We start from the raw sequence: 23,012 nt of genomic DNA, 5'->3' as shown, positions 1-23,012 counted from the left end.
AGTTAGGACTCTGCACAATCATTGATTTCATGGCTATTCTATCCACATTTGAACACTACACTTTCCCCCACAAGTTTTACTGTACAGATTCTAAAATTTTTGCTTGCTCCAATTTATCAACAATGTCTTATCATGACATTTCGATTCGGTTTTGGCCAACTTTTTTAGTGAAGATGTGTCTACGGCAGATACAAGCATAAAGACTATCCACTACTGAACATTTACTTCAATATGGATTTAAGATTCAGAGGCTGACAGATTAATAATAAAGTACAATGCACTGTATATGTACATAGAAGCCAAGTGTATTTGAACTGTGCCAAGTTTTCCTTTCCACGAAAATAAAGCACATAAAATCCTAGTTGCTGAGCAGAGAAAAATAATTTATTCCCCGGATTAAACAGATCAATAAGGTATGCACGAAATTGATTAAAATACAGAAAATACAATGAAACCAGGGGCGGATCCAAGGGTGACTTCTGACCATAGTAGCAAAAGAAAGGGGCACAGAAACAAATCATCCTCTATTTCTTTTCCACCCCTCATAACTGATGCATTCTGGGCTAAACATCTTGCTGATACAGTCTTGTAGCAGCTTTCAGGGGTATGCCTTACTTAAATTATAGCGTTATCAATTCTAGTGAGTGGTAAAAAATTGGATGGAAAAACTTCCGTGATCTATCTGCATTTAAAATGGTACCCAATATCTCGACCGTGGTACATTTTACATTTACCAAAGTCTGGATCCGTCGCTGGAAACCATTGATTCAGATCAAGTAATCATATGGTGTAGGGGATACTATAATACACTGTAACGAGGAGTCACATGCCAAAGGCTGATTGTATAGTATGGTATACATGTACATTCATGCGCTAATTACACTAAATACACAATAAGCCTAGCAGAAATTGATTATGACAAATGCTGCTTCTGGATTTATTTTGTTCAATGATTGTGTAACTATGTTGTCATATTATTTAATCCTAATTCAGTTGATAGCTTTAACTGTTTGTTAATCTAAATCCATAGGTTCTGTAGGTTTATCTGGAGCTGCATCTCCTGATGCTGGTTCTGTCTCCATCGAATCCCCATCATTCTTTGCCTCCTCAGTGGATTTTACGTCTGGTTTTTTCTCTTCTTTCGGGGGTTCAACTTTTGGTTTAGGTGTGTTTAATATTGGATTACACAGTGTTTCCAATTCCTATGAATAGAAAAAAAAATGTCATAGATTCGCGAAATGAATAACTAAACGTTCACTCAATACTTTTGATAACAAACCTTGACTTTATCCCTGATTTGTGTAACCTTGACTATCGGATCATCGGTTTTCTTTTTTCCCGCTGATTTATTCATATTTTCTTCATACCATTTCTGTCGCTCCTCCAACCACTTTCTCACTTTATCAATTTCACCTGATTCTATATGATTATATTTTTCATCCTAAAACCAAACGGAAAATTTACGTATGAAACTGATTACCAAAATGATTCGAAACCTAAGCTACAATTTGAACATCCAACCACTGCAATTGAGGTACCGGTGATGCTACTTGCCCCTGACTGTAGAAACAAATAACCTCTAAAATCACTACGGTCATTAGAACATGCCATGATCTACAACTTTGCTATTAATTGTGCTCACAAAATAAGCATTAGGCAATACAAATTGTAATACTCAATACATTTCATTATCTAACTCCCCAGTTGGTGAGAACAATACACTTGGTAATCTCAATTCCATGTGTGATGTATCCATTAACAGTACTAACAATCATTGGATATCGAGACTATAAGTCGGAATATGTCGATATTTCCCTCCTAAAAAACATTCTCCGGATATAAACTAGAACTGATGAAAACTGAGATGGCCATTGATTATGTGAAAAATTGGCTGATCCAAAAACCTGTCTGTCTATGCTAAAGATCTCTTGACAAGCTTCTCTAGCTTCAGCCATAAAGAATCTGGGGCCAAAGAGTAATGACCTAAAATGACCTTTTTTGGAACAAATCGGTCATCTACGTGCCTACTGAGACAAATTTTCTTGTGATGATGAACCCAGAAGGATACATATGAAACCTCAAGACAGTCGATCAGTCTGACAGTTGATCGGTGCTTCAGAACTCCAACCAGGAGGGCTTTCTCAGTGATGCCATTATCAGGAAATAAGTTCAAGCATCAATAAGTAGAATGGGGGAAAATTCATTGAAATTTTGCACAATTTCTCTCAGTACTTCCAGATGGCTTAGAGCTGATAGACGAAACTTTCCATGTTAATTCCAACCCCTATTTCTCTCTCAATGACAAAATATCAGTTGTGTATATCCAGTGGTTACAATTTGTGACACCAAGAGCTAACTGAAAGTTACTCTCAGGACTATTCTTTAAGGATCAACACGGATCAACATAGATAATAAATTACCCATGGGCAAAGTGTGGTTTACCTTGAAAGCTAGCGGTTGTTTGGAGTAAGGGCATTGCTTGAAAAATCTTTTTAATTCGTGACTTCTAAGTTCTAGAAGTTTACATTGTATTTTATCTTTCTTAAAGAATTATTTTGCAGTCAAATAAGACCATAGATAAATATTTTTTTATGGTCTACGCCCAAAATTTCATAGGGTACAGGTAGGCGCGGCAGGGAAACTATTCTATATTTTCAAAGAAATATTTTTCACAATATGAAAAAATATTCAAATAAAATTCATATGATGTCACATATCAGAGGGTGGCTGAATACTGAGTCTTGGAAACAAAACCTCTTCCAATGTATGGCCGCGGAAGCCAAAACACCGGGGCGTAGTATTAGATCGTTTTAAATCCTCGAATTTACCACTACAGTATTCAGACCTCAACCTATACCTCTAGTTTGCTGCTTAGTATTTTCAGGTCACAAGAAATTACAATTTATAACAAATTCTATCAAACAGAAAACACAGCGCTCATCTTCTGCTGCGACGATTATTCAGCCTGTTATCATACCAAACGTGCACGCGCCAAGCAGCGTTACAGCATCACCATATAGTAGTCTGTATGAGCGTGTGTTTGTGTGTGCAACAGTCTAATGTTAGCGCTCCCGCGCATGTGGAGGCCTTGTGTAGTGAACGTTCGCTCCACTTCAATCTCAATCAACACAATCACCGGGTATTAAAATGAAACAATACCTTTGGTGATATGTGAAATAGTTATATTCCCACCAGCAATGAGCATTTAAAATTCGCGCATATACAGAACCTTGTCCAATGAAACATTCGCCATTAATGGCTTTCCCATAATCATTTTAGTAGCACCAGAATTCCCCCTATATCCCAAAAACAGCAAATCACATTCGCTCGTAGAGACGATGCCCCCAATCGAGGTCATTGCAGTTTTATACGCAAGAGCTAAGAAATATGGGCCCCACCCCCAAAGGCACCCTGTGGCGGTCTAGTCCAAAACAAGAGGATCATAAGGTCCTGTAAACACGTTCAGTTCTCCTAAGATTCACATATTAAAATTTCCAAGAAAATACGCTCGCTTAAAAGTTCACCACATATATTCGCTGACTAGAAAAGTCTTCCAGAGAGACGTTTTAGTGAAGATTGATTCAGGACTGGCAACGGAGTTCAAAGAATGCCTTTTACACATGTGTGTGGCTGCGTTGTTACAATTTCACAGAAAAACTTACAAAGGGCCTGACGGGACAGGTTGCTTGAAAGCCATTGGTACCAATCGAGAGACAGAAAATATCGGCAGCCATAAAATCAGCTCAATGAACTGTTGATTTGCCAAACAAAAACGCCCAATTTTTGAGCCACAGATGTGTCTGGGGTAGACACAGTCAACTCCCAGTTATCCGCCACCATCGAGACGTCTGCAATTCTGACCGACAATCAAGCCTGGCGGATAAGTGAATTAAAGGAATTTTCATTTTTCTTCAAGGCACTCAATATGAACTCAAAACGAATTCATTGTATAATTAAGCCATTTTCTATTAACACACCGTAGATAATCAAAGAAATCATACAATACAAATTTTTATACAATATTATTTATTGAAACGAAACCACAAGGTGATGGCTGTTGACTAACTAGTGAGTCATTCCCTGATCCCAGCGATACAAAATTTCCGACGCCCCAGCCCACGTAAATGAGGGCATTAAAAATCTGCCGAGATAACTCTCTGCTCGCCCACCCACCGATTATTTCGGATATTGAATAAACCCAATATCCCAAAAATTCACTGAAGCGTAGCAGCAGTAAGTTATGTAGGTAGTATATACAACATCCATGGGGCTCATCAGAATTTTCGGCAACCCTTAGCTCACGTGGCCATTTTGCATACTGTGCCACAATCATTACATTGGTGTTAGCACAAATATGTTAATACGTTTTTTAGAATGAGCCCTAGGACCTAATTTCAACTGGGACTTACTTTTGTGTCATATAAATCAACCGCTTTTTGAATCATCTGTAATGACCGACCGAGATCCTGAAATGCTGCTGGCTGTTCCTGCCACTCATAGTATCTCATACATACTGGATCTCCTTTTTTCTATAAAAATATCAATTCGCAAAATACGTATGTAATGGCATGAATAAAATACCGTAATAATTAGACATAGCTGACTTGAACCAAGGTCAAATTTTACCTTCATTTCGGCTAACTTTTCGATATAAACATTTTTTTTTTGATCTGAGCCATCATCATAGAGCCATTCCTCTGTATCTTCCAATTGCTTTATAAACTTGGCTTTTAGCTGAAAATAATCACATAATTATAGTGTTCATTGAGTTGATTGTTGATATTTGCATTCAATCAGACGTAAAAATAAGTTTGTGGCATTGAACCAGCAATTAATCGCAGAGTTATCCAAAAAAGTGCATATATGGTGAGCTCTGCTAATATGTTGCAAAATCAAATGTTAGAATATAGCTGCAAAGCAGCGATAACGGGTTTTCTGCACAGTCTTAGAATCCTGTTCAACGGTGGATTTCGACAAAGCATTTGATAAGGCACAACATCAGCCATTACTAACTAAACAGGCTATTAGGAAACAGTATCAATGATAGGTCACCCAAATGGCTCAGCAGTTATCTCTGAACGAAAACTTGTAGTCGAAATCAACGGAACGCCTCATTTTGGAATAAGTCGGTCTAACTAGTGGAGTCACGCAAGGCAGTATCCTAGGTCGTCTTCTGTTCAATGTCCTGACAAATGACATACAGTAATCCAAAATATACCAGGCCGAGTAAATTTCCAAAACGAACTTAACACGCTGTTCGACCAAAAACTTAATGTTCCGACAAGAAAAATCGTGTTCGAGTGGAAACAATTCAGTTTGGTTGAACAATACGCTTTTTTTGAACCAAAACTTTCTTCATTCAGACAAAAAATGTGTTCGAATGAAAAGCTATGTAATTGTTGAAATGAAAAACTTTTTGTCCCGGCAAAAAAATTTGGTTGAGCAAAAACAATTTTTTCGACCGAATGTTTGAATGAAAACAATTCTGTTCGATTGAACGAAATACTTAATACTTTTGGTTCGGAGAAAAAACTTTTTACAATATACTTGTTCGAACGAAAAACTTAATGTTCTGACAAGAAAATTCTGTTCAAATTAAAACGATTCTGTTCGATCGAACGATTGTTCGAACGAAAAACATTTTGTTTGGAAAAAAAAGTTTGTTCAACTTTGTTCTAACGATTTTTCGAATTGGTACTATCGAAAAGAATATTATTGGTTGGAACGAAATAAATTTTGTTTCGACGAAAGAATTTTCAAGCGAAAGGTCATTTGAACGAAAAAAAAGATATTTCTGGGGCTCCGCAGTAACTTAAAGCCGGACGTAGGTCGGCCTTGTGACGCGATGCGATCCTCGCGTTGCATCGCAAGTTTCGGTGCAAGTCGGTTGCGATACGATTGTGTGCAACTAGTTTCTGCCAGTCGCAAGAGCGCGTAGGTCGGTTGTGACAGTCGTGTCGCGTCGCAGAAAGTAGAACACGTGTGACTCCTTGAAACTGGCGTTGCTGACAGTCGCAACCCTTCGCAAGGGAGCGTAGGTCGATGAGTCGTTGTGACACAATCGTCGCTGGCAGTCGCAGTCAATGGCGTCGCAGTGAGTCACAAGCCGTCGCAAAGCTGACCTACGCCCGCCTAAACTCATTAGGAATTAATGAAATACCAGTTTCATTTATGATGAAAAAACTCAAATGAAAAGTCTGGCTTATAAAGCTGTCTGCTCAGACGAAATTTTCAAAACAAATCTTCATTTTTGCCAATGAAATAGATAATTGCGATTGATCGTTGCAAGTCAGAACCAGTTAATCACTAATTAAAATGCATTTTAATAAATCTGGTTCCTCCTATACAGTGAACTTAGCTTTAACCTAGTAGAGGCTACTAGCCTATGTAAGCCTATGTATATGCGTAGGCCTAACATCCGGACTGATTTGTCGTAGGCCTATTGAATAACAACACTCCTAAATATCGTAAATTTTGTTTTGAAGTTCAATCCAATGAGTCCGTTAATAAACGCAACATTTATACTGTGTTTGTTTGAGACAGTAAATGTCAGTACCGGTAGGCCTAAAGCCTTAAGGTCGAGTAAAACTCGTTTAACACTTCAAGCGACACAGCGAACGATCTCCTTTCCCCCACAGCGAACGCTTACTCCGAATGTCAAGTGTGAGTCCAACATACGGATAAGAGTGTTTTATATACTTGTATTTAGTAAATACCTTGTGCATTTGACAATGATCGGTATGTACTGTAGGAAATATAGAGAATTGATGGTATTGATATAGAGGTTGAAGCCCGCGGCCGAATAAAGTAATATATTCTTTTATTTTGATACCTCGTCGACATAACAGCTTTTCTCCGCTATATCTTCGGCGTGTTTAGTTTAGGCCTACGACTCCCCGGTACACTAAAGATTTATCTTAGTAAATACACGGTTAATTTGGTAAAGAAAAATAGGTATTATTAAACTAACTCCTTGAAACCCGCAGCCAAATCACTGGTAGTATCAAATTAATTTGTACTCGATTTGATTCTCATGATGAGGAGAAACTCGCAGCTGATCCCCGGAACGACGATGTAGTGACACACGTCGATTCGTCGATGTTTACGGCTTGAAAGTGCTTTTAAAATCTAAAGTAGTAAATTTCCAGTGTATCTGTAATATGATTTGATGAGGAAAATGGGCTATTGTTAAAATTACTGTTTGAAGACCGCGGCTGAATGTGAAGTCTGTGGCAATAAATTAGTTCATTTAAACTAGAATTGATAATCGAAGTGACAATCGGCCTTCGGGTTGATTTCGGGATGATGACTCGAAAAACATGTCGCCCCATTGAATGGGGCTAAATTTTCAATGTTTACGGCCCGACAGTGCTTTTGTAACGATGATTCATGAAAAAACACGCGGAGTATTTGTAGATCTCAGTGAGCTGAACGATATCATACGGATTGTATCGACAACAGCGGCAAGGTAACAAAGCCTTAGTTCTTTTAGTGAAAATAGTGTGACATAAAATAATAATAATAAGAAACACGCGAATCTCAATAGGGTTTTCTGTGATGTAACAGAAAACCCTAATAAGAGAAGTCCCAGGTGGGCTAAAAATTGACTCATTGGTACCCTGGTTAAATATGTACCAGGCATTTTACCGACATTTTTCGTTTCTCTACAATTCGATAGATATTCGATATTCGACCAAAAAATCAACATGAAGTCAATGAATTACTACAATGAAGGTAAAAAATGCAGACCATTTTCTGACACAGTACTATATATGGCGATAAATGTATTTCATATTACAAGGAAATCAAAAGGAATTTTACTGTACACCAAATGGCAATAAAAATGTTCGAATAGGGTTCCGTGGAATTTTTATCGAATTTTTTAAAAGTTATTTTGCATCCATCGTTGAAAATCAGTCAGTCAACCACAATATGGACTTCACTAACCACGTTTGACTATAACAACGAATAATCAAACATATAAGGTGTCAAATAAAGTGTCAAATTTTGAATTTTAACGGAATTGTCTGGTTGATTCGGATACATAGCTCAAACTCGAGATAAACGAATGAATAGAATAGATTGAAAGAGGTAAGCAAACAGATAAGGTTGATAAACACTAACTAATAGATAGAAGGTCAAACTATTCACAATCATTTATTGACATAACTCTCAAAAATAGAATCAAAACTGAATCAGAATTCATGGGGTGAAAGTGCAGCATTTCCACCGTTGGGAACGTTTTTTTTTAAGGAAAGAGAAACTCAACAAGAGGATATTCATTTTTTGTGTATCTGTATAACAGGATAACTCGTTAATGTGTCGTGTTGATGGGACACCCTTATCGAAATAAAATTTTGAATATTCAAAAGTCTCATCTCACCGTGATCGTCGTTTTAGCCACTCACAATCACTCTTCACACATACTTCATAATTCACAAATAATTTTGAGACAATGAAAAACAAGTAATTCTAACTAATAGATAGAAGGTCAAACTATTCACAATCATTTATTGACATAATTCTCAAAAATAGAATCAAAACTGAATCAGAATTCATGGGGTGAAAGTGCAGCATTTCCACCGTTGGGAACGTTTTTTTTTAAGGAAAGAGAAACTCAACAAGAGGATATTCATTTTTTGTGTATCTGTATAACAGGATAACTCGTTAATGTGTCGTGTTGATGGGACACCCTTATCGAAATAAAATTTTGAATATTCAAAAGTCTCATCTCACCGTGATCGTCGTTTTAGCCACTCACAATCACTCTTCACACATACTTCATAATTCACAAATAATTTTGAGACAATGAAAAACAAGTAATTAAATGTTTACTGGCATAAGTTTTGTGGCATCGATTCAATTAAGACTTCACATCCCGACATTGCAAGGTTCCTCGCAAAGGGTCAGAATAAATCAGTACCAAATGATCGCGTTTTACTTCATGCTTATTCTACTATAACGTGCTACTTAAAATATAACTCAATAGAGTTCAATCACTTTCCAATTCATCTATATTAAGCCTGCATAAATCATTTGGCAACGTGACGTGTGATGTAATGAGTGATGTTGTGCTAACAGCTCGTAAAACATCTTTTCAAGAGGACACAACAAAAACTATGCTACTGACTAACCATTACATCTGACGTAACCTTAAGGTAAGTTTTCTTTGAGAATTTGGAAAAAATTCTGACTTAACAAAAACGCCCATCAACAAAATAGAAAATAACATAATCACTGCACTGGCAAATCGACCACATAAAGATGTTCATCGAACGAACCTCCTTAAAACTAAGATATGTCTTTGACAACAAACATCGAGCATAGAAACAATAACACCAACCACAAGTCAATATCAAATCCCTATCAATATTTGATATCACAAACTAAACTGAGATTACCATAGATTATGGTAAGCTCGGACACTTGAATATAGATTAGAAGACACCATGTTGTCTAGTTCCCATAGTAGTCAAATAATGTTTTATCTATTGTCAATGAATGAAAACCAAATGGCACTTTTTTCAAAACTAAGAAGCATGTCTATAATTCCCAATTGTGCAATTTATAATTTTTGAATTATTTGAGTCGATATTAAAACTTTTGAAATCACACCACCTATGGTTTGTTTGGGAAATTTAAAATACAGTCGTACGATTTTAAACAAACAACATTCATGTAAAGGAATTTTCGTTGTGAGATTCAAATTCTTCTACCACTCAAAATCGACTGTCAGAGATAAAAAAACCTGGTAAACACTTTCCAAACACTTGACATTTAACACTGCATGAATCACAATGCACTCACTCACTGACGGTATATTCGCTGATAACGCATAATTCAGACATTTGATGCACCGATTATTGAAATTCATTTTAAATCACAGCTGCGAGGAAGACATAGCAACAAGAAACAATGAACCAACGGTGATTTTGACTTATCTTAGAATTGAACATCTATCATGTGAAAAATTCACATCATCTCAATCCATCCTGGGAGAATTTATCACCTTTACTGTCTAGTCTTTGATGAAATTGATCATACCTCACAAAGTTTTCTTATCATGTTTTTGAGGCTGCGTCATTCAGATATTGTCATAAATCTTTTACCAATCTCCAAAAGCGAGAATGATATCGCCTTTCTCAGTAGATATCAAATGCCATTAACAATAGATGGTTCGACAGGTGGATTGTATGAATTGAGGGGGGTGAGGGAGGGATGAGGTGAAAGAGAAGGGAACTAACCTCATCAGTGATATAATTCTCGTACACTGTGCTCAGTTTATCTCTCATATCATAAACATATTCCTCTACATTATTTTTTGCATCTTCTCTCTCTTTTTCCAGTTTATCTTGCATTATCATCTGATTCTAAAAATGAACGAACAAACATTCTTAAAACTGAACAAATACATAATTACTGAAGAGAGGTCTGCAGTATCTATTACTGCACAAGTTAGTTTAACACACTTCAGGGACCAGTGAATCTGTGCATAAGCATCTGTTCTGTATGCAAGATTTTTATGAACTTGAGTGCAAGGCTTTTCTGTAGCAATAATTACCTCTTTTTCAATCAAGAGGTTCAAATCTTTGGGCGTCAGTTGTGGCACCATCGATTCAATTAGTAAATCGATACTTTTATATTTATTCTTCGATTTCTTCGGGCTCTCCTTTTTGTTATCCTGAAAAATCATGAAATACTTATCATCTTTTACAAACGTTTGACAGAAATAATTGTTACATGCCATTCTTGTCAACTTACCTTCTTATCAGTTTTTTCTGTGTTACTTCCTGCATTATTTTGTTCACCTGGCTGCGCAGTGTCGTCCATCTGACTCTAAAACCATTAATAACAGTGGGCTTTAATGAGGTTTAGTTTTAGAAACCTGATCGGACCGCTTATTGTTTCGACAAAACTCAGCGACCAAGAACTAAATTACCTTACACGAACTTGGTGATCTACTACATGTAACGAATGGTCACCTATGTGATGGATTTGAATATCAGCCCCAAGACTTGGTTGAATCATAAATGGAGAAAGTTGTATGCCTGATGAATGAGGCAATCATTTGCCAATAATAACTTTGGATGAAATAATTCAAGAGGTCAAATGATCTTGAGACTTTGAGAAAATCAGAAGTTCCAAACAAAATGAACTAGAGCCCCCGGCTGGGGGACATCATACCGGTAGTTTTATTCATCAAGTATCAATGCTGTCTTTCCTGAACTCTAAATATTACAAATATACATGACAACCATAAGTGTTTCAGCATAATCTAAATTAAGCCCAAAGATTTTCAAAGTTGTGATAAGCATATTCAAGAAAAAAATTTGATTCGTTGTTTTCTGTTGCAGACATATTTTGGATATATGCTTCGAATGGGTCAATTGATTGAAGGACACCAATTCTTGGCAGGTGATAAAGTTTTAGCATGGCAGTCCAGCCTGACACCGCAGGGTGACCTGTCCTTCTGATAGAGCCCATTAAAACTGCATGTAGTGGGCTATGCGTTTTCGCTCAATTGCAGTTCGTTGGGGACTCGATCACATGTACTTTTTGTGGTTCTGTCTATTCGACAGAAATGATTTTATGAATTTTTTATCATCGGTCCTTCAATCGAGTTGATGTCGAGTTCATCAAATAATAATCAAGTGGACTAGCTAGGGGTTCACGTTTCCACGCACAATTACCGCTCCGCCAAAAAACCACTGCCACTGACGATGTGTCGCCGCAATAGGAAATTGGGCTCCAAAAATCGGAGTTTTCACATCAAAATTGGATTAGATAACGATTTTGCAATGAAATTATATACAAGCTAAGATAACTACTGCATATATCTTTTGTGGCTGGTTATCAGTGCTTTCAGCTAGAAATAGCGCCCGTGTGTCGATGGCACTCGCTTGGGTTTCGATGAAATATTCATCAAATCATAGAATTCAAATGGTCAAATTTGGAAGTTATATTGCATCTATCGTCTGAAATAAATTAGTAAATGACAATATGGTCTTCACTAAACATGTAAGTCTTTAATTAAGGGATTCTTTATTGATCTGACTAGTCTATTCATTTCATTGCTACTGCAATACACGTAGGAATGTATCACTACGCGATTGCTCAACCCCTTCTCATCTACCACATAACTAACAAGCAAAAATTTCGATAATGTTTTGGACCATTCAATCAAAATCTTGCGACGCTATCTTGTAGGCCTAGGAAATAATGAGTTAATTTTCATCAGTGTCTAACATTTTATGTGAATGGTATTTACTATGAAAATGAAAAGCGACAGTGTTTTTTTCAACTACAGACTTTCGATCCATTCGACTAGCATTGGTATCAAGTCAACCAATGCCAAAAACTTAAGTGGAATAGGACAAGGCCTCAGGACTAGTCAGACCCATTCAACTAGGACCATTGCTCAATGCTGTATAGAGCATCCATTTCAGATACATGTATCACTGTATTATTTCTACTCGAGCAGAGATACTAATTGCTGACTTGAACAAACCTCTTCAGTTTTTTTATCAGTTGTATCACTATTACTTTTCATTGGTTCATCTGTATTTTGTGGTCCATTCTCAGTAGAAGCAGGATTTACTGCTGTCGAGTCTCCGTTAGATGTTTCTGTTTTGTCTTCTTCCATCGGTTCCTCTTTGGTCTGCAATCATATATTTCATATATATCACATAGCTCATCGGTTTCTATTTTAGAGTAGTTATGGAACTATTCAGGTAGGAACAAACCTCGGGTAATTTCTCAATGAGTGAAGCAGACGACACCGTGAAAATGCCATGCGAATTTACTCTTACTTTAACCTTCACTTTTGAACTTTCTCCATCTACTTGTGGAACAACATTCTTTATCAAAAAACTCCCTGAAATCATCAAAGCAGTACATGTACAATGTACAACAATTGATAAGCTGGCAAATGGTTGCTAGAAGCGACAGGGGGTTTGTATGAATACTATCCTCTCTTTGCCACAAAGAGAATAGATACTTGTCAAACCTGCTTCATTGGATCTGTTGGGATTTAGATCTAGTCCAGATATCAGTTACAGTTCACCTATGCATAAATGCATGCAGAATATGTTAAATCTGGATTTCTCACAAACTGGATTAGTTTTGATGATCCAAGATGATCTGAATAAAATGGTTATATCTTAAACAGCCCCGAATTTGTGACCATGAAAAACACTGCAATTTATGAAGGCAATTTCACCAATCATTTCTTATCTAAACATCAATTCCAGCGAAGACTATATTCCTCATCTATATATATAAGAGGCTAGGACAAATTCTTTGCAAGGTATAGGTTCAAAATTGGTGGTAGTTACATGGATAAATGAGACATCAGTTTAAAGATGAGGATGAGGAGACGGTTCGTAGCCACAAAATGAGGGCAGTACTGTCCCCTGAATAGCAAAATGGGGGGGTTTAAAAATCTGATTACCGAATAATTAGTTTCGTGAACAGACTGCATGAGGCTCCATGTCTCGGTGGGATGGCAGAGATGCCTGAAGATGATCTTGGTCTATGCATAGAGATGTGTAAACTGTTTACATTTCTGTGGTCCGAATGTGTGAACTGGGTTATACTTCACTGTAGGAGATAGGTAACAGCGAGGGGTCTGAAACAGTTATACTATTAACCTGTCTCAGTGATGAATTCTTTCTCTTTGAATTTATTTTTCTTCCTTGAATTACGACTTTCATATGGGTAGGCTTTGAAATAGTAGGTTTTGACATTTTTAGAATCTATTTCACGCCAATGGGATAAACTTTAGATATATTTCTGGACAATGCTTTTCGATACGTCAGTGCGCATCCAATGCATCCACCGACTGGTAGCCCCCGGGAATATCATTTATGTGGGGGGGATGCGATATAAACTACAAGTGGACCTAAACTACGGCGTTCGCACACGACGCATCCCAACCCTGGCTGCAGACCTGACAGTGTATACAGGGATAATTCTATGGGAGATAATAAGACTTAGAATATATGAATTTGGAAAAAATTAGAAGAGGCTTTCTGAAAATATATGATTTTCCATAAAGGAGATTGGCCTGGAGAATAAAGGCATTATTATAGGCCTACATAATTCAAATTTTCAAATTAATCACGGAACTGTATTTAAGTGACAGTCTGATATTGACATGGTGTACAATCAATATCGATATTTTGTAAGGTTTTACAAAAGGTCTTACGAATTATTACATGTTAGGGCGATACTCCATATTCAGCGGGAGAAGGTGCTCATTTCAGAATTATGAAACGGCAATTATTTCCAGAGCAACGGATCCAGGGGTGCAGTTTGAGTATGTGCACCACCTCTCAATCTCTTGATTTTTGGTTTCCCTGGGTAGAAGTGTGAAATCGCTATTCAATTTACGAGTTGAAAAAGTAATGCACTCAAACCGTGCCCAAGATGCGTCTCAGGCGCATCTTATTCAAAAGAACTTTAGGGGGAACGCCTCGACCCAACACTTCGCTGTGTGCACCCCTGCATCTGAAATCCTGAATCCGCCGCTGATGATATTTTGGCAAATCTCCTGTGAAGTACTCTGGTAGCTATACCGCGTATCTAACCCATCCCGCGGACAGGTATTTTGCTAGTTTTAAATACAGCAGATCCCACTGAATCCGGATAATTTCTGACCAGTTTCTGAGATTTCTGTATGAAACATCATATTTTACATACATTCATGTATAGGTGGACCATAAATGATTAAAGCATAGCAAATGTTCGATTACCCAGAAATCTGATCCGGTCCTGTCTCCTGGTGATACAAGAGTGGGAAATGTATACAAACCTATAGATTTATCTTCTCTAGAAGGAATGTCCTCAGCGTATCTTGCATTCAAAACAAAATCTTCTTTCCGGTAGAAAGATAACATTTTGGAGAATGGAACAGCGTGACTCTTAGAAAACACTTCCATTTCACTGCAAATATATCAATAATAATTCTTATCACACAAATATATCAATAATAAGTTTTAATTACTATTCAATCAATCTTTTCGAGGAAGCAGAGGTTCTATCATTTCAATTTACCTGTTTTCATCAATAGTACCCTGCCATGAGAGAGTAATAGGGAAGGGTTGACAATCAGTTATACTAAAATCACGGACTCTGAACGTAGGACTCAATATCGCACACTGAAATATGAGAACAAATGTATAATGCATGTACAAGTGATTACTTCTGCTGATGAAAGGGGTCCAGGGACACCATGCTCACTTGGAAAGTGGTTTCAAATGCTTCTGCAATCTGACAATTTCAATATACAACGTCCCCTGGTGACAATATACAAAAACCAATGACCTTGAAACTCACCACAATCATAGAACATGTCAGGTGCTACAATTTTACAATTGATTGTGATAACAATATATGCCTCGCTACCAATAAAATATGGAAACACTTAGTTATCCTACTATTCAACGCCCCCTGGTGACCATACAAGATAACTAATGACCTTGAAACTCAGCACAATCATGGAGCATGTAATGAACTACAACTATGCAATCGATTGTAGTAACAAAATATGCATAGGTACGAATATAATGTCGAAATACTAAGTTATTGTATTATTGAATGCCCCCTAGTGGCCATATACAAAACCAATGATCTTAAACTCACCACAATCATAAAAGATGTTATGAGCTTCAACTTTCCAATGGACTGTGGTAACAAAATATGCTTAGGTATCAATCTAATGTGGAAAAACTTTTTTTCCACCTACGAATGAGTACTGATGACACAAAGATGGCCGCCAATTGCGTGATAATTGGCTGATCAAAAATACCAGTCTCAGGTATTGAAGATCCCTTTCCATAGAATAGCCACCACAAACTTCAATGTAAAATGGCAAACCAGTAGGATGCTACAGGACTCAGAATTCAGGCCATAATAGACATTTTTGTGCACAAAAAAGGTCGCAGGACGGCCATCTTGAGTCTGATTGACCCAATTTTTCTTGAAAGATATGAAAGATTAAGATAATTGATCAAAGCCTCTGACAGGGCGTTTTTGGGCTGAAGATGTGTCATGGGTAGATACATGTGTAACCCAAATATAAAGACATTACATTGAAGCGTGTTCAAAACTTCCCATAATAACTGGATTCCGTCTATGGACGGACAGACGGACGACAGACGAAAAGTGAACGCAATAGCCCGCTGGGACTTAAGTCCTCAGTGGGGTAAAAAAAGGCTAGGGCATATATTAATATCTCTACCTGTAGAGCACAACCACGTGCCACTGCCTCGTCAGCATTTAATGTAGTACTAGGTTCTTTACCGAACACTTTAGTGACTACAGATTTCACTGCTGGAATTCGAGTTGAACCTCCAATTATTTCAATAGCTTCAATATCATCAACTCTTAACTCTGAAATATTCAATAATCATAACAATAATCTCATATTCCATCGTTATTACGAGGTAGAACTTCGCAATGCATCATGAACGAAGAATAAAGTCTTAGTTCTACAATCAATAAACCAAAAAGTTAAAATATAGACAGGTTTAAAATTTACAATAGAGGATTGATAAGCCAGATACGCTAAACTCGGACATACGCATAAGTCTGTCAATTCTGTCAGTTCTTTCTTGAGTTACACACACGAACCAGCTGACGGCTAGGCCGTCAGCACTAGCGAGCGCCAAAGGCGCGAAGCTATTTTCCTCCCCCAAGAAAATCTCAGAAATTAAAAGCGTTTTCCGAGCACTTAGAGCAATCTTGAACCCATGAACGACTATTAAATGTTGGAAGGTAATGGCAAGTTACAATGTGGCACATCCTCATTCGATGACATTCAGCATCTCATGCATTACGGGTCGAGCCCTGAATTATTGCAGTTAAATGCGCCGATGAATGCTCTATAATATCTGAAGGCATTCGCCACACACACGCGGCAACATTAAGTAGGCCTATATACATTACTATCGCTGCCGCGCGTGTCTGCAACCGATCGATAAAATACATACACATTCATCGTAGTAGATAATAAATCAGTGTTGCAATGAATATGCATTGAAATGCGATACGCGACGATATGTAAAACAGGCGCTGACCGCTTTTACGGTTCACCTGACTACCGATCGCGCCGGACCAATTGAGTAAGATCATCACCCCCTATACTTTAACATCATTTTTGGACTATTTGGAAAATTGATATTTTTCAATACCGAAATCCTCGGGAAACCGCAGATCCGCGGGGAATTCTCATCCCTGTTTGATGTTTTATCAGTTTAATTAATTTGGTGGGTGCTTTGATAATATATCGATTCAGGAGACTAAAAATCTAGTCCAATTTTGAAAACGGACGACCTACTGCTCGTCAAGCCATCGGGCGGGATAGCTGGTTTTGCAGGTAGCCCATTAATTATCTGAACCCAGTTTCGCACTAATTGGTTAAGTTTGAATTTGGGTTAGAATTAGTTCATATCGATAGTTTCTAACTCAAGAGCCAAATTTTAACCGAGAACAGTTTAAGTGGATCATGATAGTCATAAGTCTGAGCGTGGAATGATTTACTGTATAACATTACAATATAAATCATAACTTACTTGCTGATGCAATCACTTCTCTTAAAACAGTCTCAATTCTATCAAACAGTGGAGCCGCTAAACTTTCCATTTCAGCTCTACAATAATACATTAGTAAGGAATGAATATCTCGAGCTGCCAGAATAGAATCATTTTGATACAGTAGGCTCTGCTAAATTCAAATGTTTCTGACCTACTGATTACTAAGCCAAGTCTTCTGTACAAATGAGGGATCAGATATGCTTACCTATCCATTTTACCGCTGACATCAATGTCATTCATAAAACATTCGATATTTACTGGAATCTTTGTAGCATTTGCACTCATTAGTTTTTTCAGTTTTTCACATTCAGTTTGAAGTCGTACTAAAGCTTTAGGTTTCGTCCGGGCATCGATTTTATACTTCGTTTTAAAATCCTCCACCATTTTCGTTGTAATCAAACGATCGAAATCTCGCCCTCCCAAATCGGGATCTGATGCAGTTGCAAGGACCTGAAATATTTGTCAATTATCCAATCAGAGAATGACAACTTAAGAGTGTTTCTTAGCTTTCTGAAACTTACCTTCAATTTGCCTTTATTGAACGCACAAGCCGCAGTTTGCAAAGATGAATTTCCCATATCAACAAATACTACATGCCTGGGTTTTGCTTCTGGTTCTGGGTGATCTTGTTTATAAATACCATATGCCAAAGCAGCTAATTAAAAACATCAATTAAATAGGAGACATAAGTTTCCTGGCCAGGATTGATTCATTGATGTTTAATTAGTTCACTTACCCGCAGTAGTGTCATTCAATAATCTTAAACAGTTTAATCCAGCCATTTGAGCAGCGTCTAAAACACATCTCCTTTCTACATCAGTATAAAACAGCGGAACCTATCAAAATATACAATTGAAAACCTCTTACAGATTTGAGAATGAAAACTCTAAGATCCGTAAGATAAGTCAATACTGGTACTCACTGAAATTACACAATCAACAACTTTAGTTTTAAGATTCATTTCGCTGATATTCTTTAATTTCGTCAGAATCATTGCTGTTACTTGTTGTGGACTTAAAATTTGTGTGTCGCCCAAGTATTGCACCTGAAATGCATTTTCAAGTAATTTAACACACAATGCAAAAAGACAGAATCTTGTTTTTCAGTATTGAAGAGGAATATACCTTGATACCAGCATCACCATTTTCCATTGGAACAATATCGTACATAAAATTCTGTTTTTCATTTTGCACGTGGACATTGTTATATTTGTGAGCTAACAATCGTTTAAAGCCATAAACTGTATTCTTCAAATTTGTCACTTGTTGATTTTTTGCTGAAATTCCCAATTGACGACGCTTTTCCCCAAATGAGGCAAATGCCCTGAAAATAAATACAAGTAATTCTTTCTACATTGAATAGATACTAGGGTTGATGAACAAAAATTTGAGAAGTGCATTAGAACTATAACTTATAGGAAAAGATTGGCTTTAAATTCCCTGAAAATAAATACAAGTAATTCATTCTACGTTGAATAGATACTAGGGTTGATGACGAAAAATTTGAAAAGTGCATTAGAACTTTTATAACTTTTAGAAAAAATTGGGTTTAAATTCACATGAATGCATTGATATGGCTATCATAAAGTACCATTTCAAAAATCTGAAATAAACACAAATCAAAGGGCGATAAAGAATTGAAGGGTCACTTTTAGGTCACTTGACTGGACAATCAATCTTCGTAAATAATGTTTATATATTATCTATATATATTTCAACTGGGCAGATTTGCTATATCAAAGCTTCTTACATGTCACTTTTAGCCTGGATGTGTGATCATTTCCACTACATGCTAAAACAATACTATTTCCTCCTAATCAAACATCAGTAACTTATACTGATATTACTCTAACAACAGTACCACAGGGGCCAATATTACTATCAAAGAAACAACTAGGCCTAATAAAACACAATAATTACTAAAGAATCGATAAACTCTATACACTGATGTGATATTTACACAATTTTAGCACTTTTCAGATTTTGCAGTTTTTCTAGGACTGGAAAATTTCCCTTATTTGCTTTGCACAACGTTCAATAGAAATGTTCACTAGATACTTGAATACAATAAAAACACCCTTAAAACCTAACTTTCCATTTCTCTAATGTGCTTAAACTAACACTGGTTTTATGAACTTTGAACTGATTTTCACCAACTGTAACCAAGCCTTAAGATAAATTTGTTGTTAATTACTTTCATTCATAATTAATTAAGGGAAATGTTGATGGAAATTTAGCCTGACATACTTTAGCGACTAGTGATGGGTAGCTTCATCAGGTAGGTCTTAACAATTATCTAATGGAGCTACAATGCACTAGTCTGGGGCAAATCCAGGGGCTATTTTAAACTACCTTCCAAAGGTGGGGGGTTTGGGGGTTCTCCCCTGAGAAAATTTGAAAAATTGAGGTCCTGAGATGAAATTTGAGAGGTTCCCAGTAGCTTAAAACACTAAAGATCAAAGTGGAATTATAAGATTAAATTCTCTGAGTTTTTTTTTAGCCCATTTCAAAAATATTTTTCACAGTATCGGCCCAGAAAAAGTGCCCTTTTCATTGTTCTTTTTACTTTACATGCCTTTTCAATTGGATATATGATGCCCCTTTTACGTATCTTGGGCACCTAGAGTTGACCGGTAAAAAGTGCTCTTAGTCTTGAGATCTTCCAGAATTTGTACCCTTTTAAAAAGATTGTCACTGTATCAGCCCATTACACAGTGCCCTTTTATTTGTTCTTTTTACTTTATGTGCCTTTTTAATTGGATATGGTGCCCCTTTCTATCTGTCCTCACCAATCTTCTCAAATGAAAGATTGATTTTTTCACAAAAATCTACTACTTTGATTTTAAAAGGGCATTTTGGAAATTCATATTGCCATCCGGAAGGCTTGGAAGGTAGGTAAGCTGGATCCACCCCTGCTAGTAGCGAAAATTCGTACTTAAACCTAGCTAACGTTCAAATACTATTTGTCTTCTCATAACTGATTTTAGATCAGGGACATGGCTCCTCCACAACAGTATGAGAAACAGTATGAGACTTTTATCAAAATTTCAGCCACCATTCATTCATTTTTGATATACCCGACATAACTATTCCTACCATCTTTTTTTTTCTAATGAAAATATGAATCATAATTCATGTCATCAAAAATGCAGAAGTAGTGGGTCTATTTTAAAGGTCCTTATAATGAAATAGTTGCAAACAAAATACAGAAGTAGGCCTAAATAAAATCCAAACCTGGAAAAACAAGTTTATTCAAACCCACGTCTGTGAGTGGCTATTCTACCATCATTCAAACCCTGTAGATCCAGACACTAAAATAACCACGAACAGAGGCCTAGCAATGGAGCTTGATCAATAGTTATTTGAGTAATTAAGCGTAATTACTGATTTAATGACAAAGAATTCCAATGAGACAGCAGTCTGATTGCTGTGTCTAAACTTCTTCACTAGGCCTACAACTATACAAAGCGTGGTACAATTCCTCATTTCATTCATCTAAAACTACATAGGCTAAATAACCTTGAATGTAACAGTACTGTTTTAAACAATATACGTAGTCAAAGTCACAGCAGTTTTGGTTTGCATATGTGAGTCTTGAAAGGTTCTCTGGATATATATATATATATATACAGCGGCCGGCTCATTTTTGTAAAATATGATAAAATTTGTAAACAGTTCATTTCTATAGCGGCCAGGTCTTTTATGGTAAAATCGATCACGATTTTAAAAAAAATAATGTATAGGGTAGATAGGCCGTCGGCCAGGTAAACTTTAAATCTCAGCAGAGCGGAGAAACAAGATATCAATTTTTTTAGCCTTATCATAGGCCTATATTCTTATAACACGGACAGGGTGTTTTATCAATATTATGAAAATCACCGCAAACATTTGTATTTTGACATTTATAAATTATTGTTGATAAAATCTTAATCTGATGTGGCACATTTTCATCTCATAATGACTATCCATGGATTCTGATATAGACCTAGCTAACTCTATCGTAGATAGAAATTAACTTTAAATCATATTATCAGAAGAAGCTGTCAGATTTTACTTACACTCTATGATTAAGAGGGATTAGAATAAAGAATTAAGAAGTGAAAGTGTCACATTTATTCATAATCTGAATACAAACAATTCACAACTAGTGGTAAATTACCGGCCCTAAATTACAGCCAGTCTATTTCTATAATCGACTATGCTTAGGTCTAGGGCCTGTATCATAGTGGCTTAGATATCTTATCCATGATTGTATGGTAGTCTAGTGTATATCCTAAAATAGACTTATTTGGACCAAAGGGTCGCGACAAAATTTGGGGTGTTGAATCTTAATTGTACGTACTTTTAAAAGAATCGTTTTTCACCCACAGTGGAAGTAATCTTTCCATATTAAAAACAAATATAAATTCTTTTCTAGTAAAACAAGCACAAGCATGATCGATGATCAATACAACGTCAAAAAGAGAGCAAATCAAGTAAAGAAACCCCCTTATCATTAGGCCTACTTCTGTTTACTAAGCTAGCTGCAAAACTGAGGACAGCCGAACACAGGTGACGAGTGCCTAAAATTGTTCCGAAGTATCATTTCTTATCCTGAAATATGAGAACAATTCTAGATGATTTTGCGACAAAATTAGCACTGTTTTAATATCATTATTATCGATTATATCTGGCTACAAAATCGACTCTTACAAATAAACGGGAAGTATGCCAAACTGATGGCGAGGATGATTCACGCTCTGTATAACTGAATACCTAAGATTGCTGAGAAATCAGCTGTCCCAAATCTTGGGCAATTTCATAGATAGATGGTGGATGAGGGCGAACAGGAATACATGTCGGTAGTGCATGGATTATCAATTATTTTTCCAGTATCAACAATGGCCAAAGGCAAAGCCAAAACGCCCCATTTGATACACACAGGCACTGCCAGTGCCACTGCTGCTGGCACATTCATGCCTACTTTAAGATAACACTACACTCAATAAACTATAAGCCTAGGTCTAGTAGGCCTATGCTACATATATACTTACGGGGTACAGCGATCACTGTATTCATTAGCGATAGTTTCAATGCCTCCTCCTCGAGCTACAGCAATATAACAATTCTGTGTCCCGAGATCAAACCCGACCACCGACATGATTTCAATTTCAAACAATTAAGCGAATTTTGACGTTTAAGACGACCCACGCACGCTTATAAATCGAGTGGGATTCGAGATATCACGAGGTTTTAGAAGCTGACGAGCTTAAAGGTAGCCCAAAGACGTCAAAGTCCTTTAAATAATTACGATGGCGTTTGGAAAACCGGTGAAATTTCTGGAACACACGTGAAAACAAGAGAAAATGGCGTCGACTCAATTTCCGGTTGGAAGGGAATACCGGACCGAGACTAGGACTACCTACTCCGGAATGGAATC

At 36.9% G+C, this 23,012-nt stretch overlaps 1 protein-coding gene across 1 annotated transcript; it reads right to left on the bottom strand.

Moving 5' to 3' along the window:
* Window positions 1–362: 362 nt before the first annotated feature.
* On the bottom strand, window positions 363–22,927 carry LOC141905834 (heat shock protein 105 kDa-like). Its single transcript, XM_074794892.1, has 19 exons — window positions 22,627–22,927; window positions 18,719–18,917; window positions 18,517–18,639; window positions 18,331–18,430; window positions 18,116–18,249; window positions 17,800–18,044; window positions 17,574–17,650; window positions 16,241–16,392; window positions 15,055–15,158; window positions 14,813–14,943; window positions 12,744–12,874; window positions 12,509–12,658; window positions 10,762–10,836; window positions 10,562–10,681; window positions 10,245–10,370; window positions 4,627–4,734; window positions 4,410–4,529; window positions 1,280–1,441; window positions 363–1,202 (listed from the first exon to the last, which is right to left on the bottom strand). Exons 1-19 carry the CDS (start codon window positions 22,731–22,733, stop codon window positions 1,014–1,016), a joined length of 2,553 nt encoding a protein of 850 aa, XP_074650993.1. The 5' UTR covers window positions 22,734–22,927; the 3' UTR covers window positions 363–1,013.
* Window positions 22,928–23,012: the final 85 nt, after the last annotated feature.

The sequence above is a fragment of the Tubulanus polymorphus genome, chromosome 5 (genome assembly GCF_964204645.1).
Source record: "Tubulanus polymorphus chromosome 5, tnTubPoly1.2, whole genome shotgun sequence".
NCBI lineage: Eukaryota > Metazoa > Nemertea > Palaeonemertea > Tubulaniformes > Tubulanidae > Tubulanus > Tubulanus polymorphus.
This window is presented reverse-complemented; position numbering and strand designations above follow the sequence as displayed.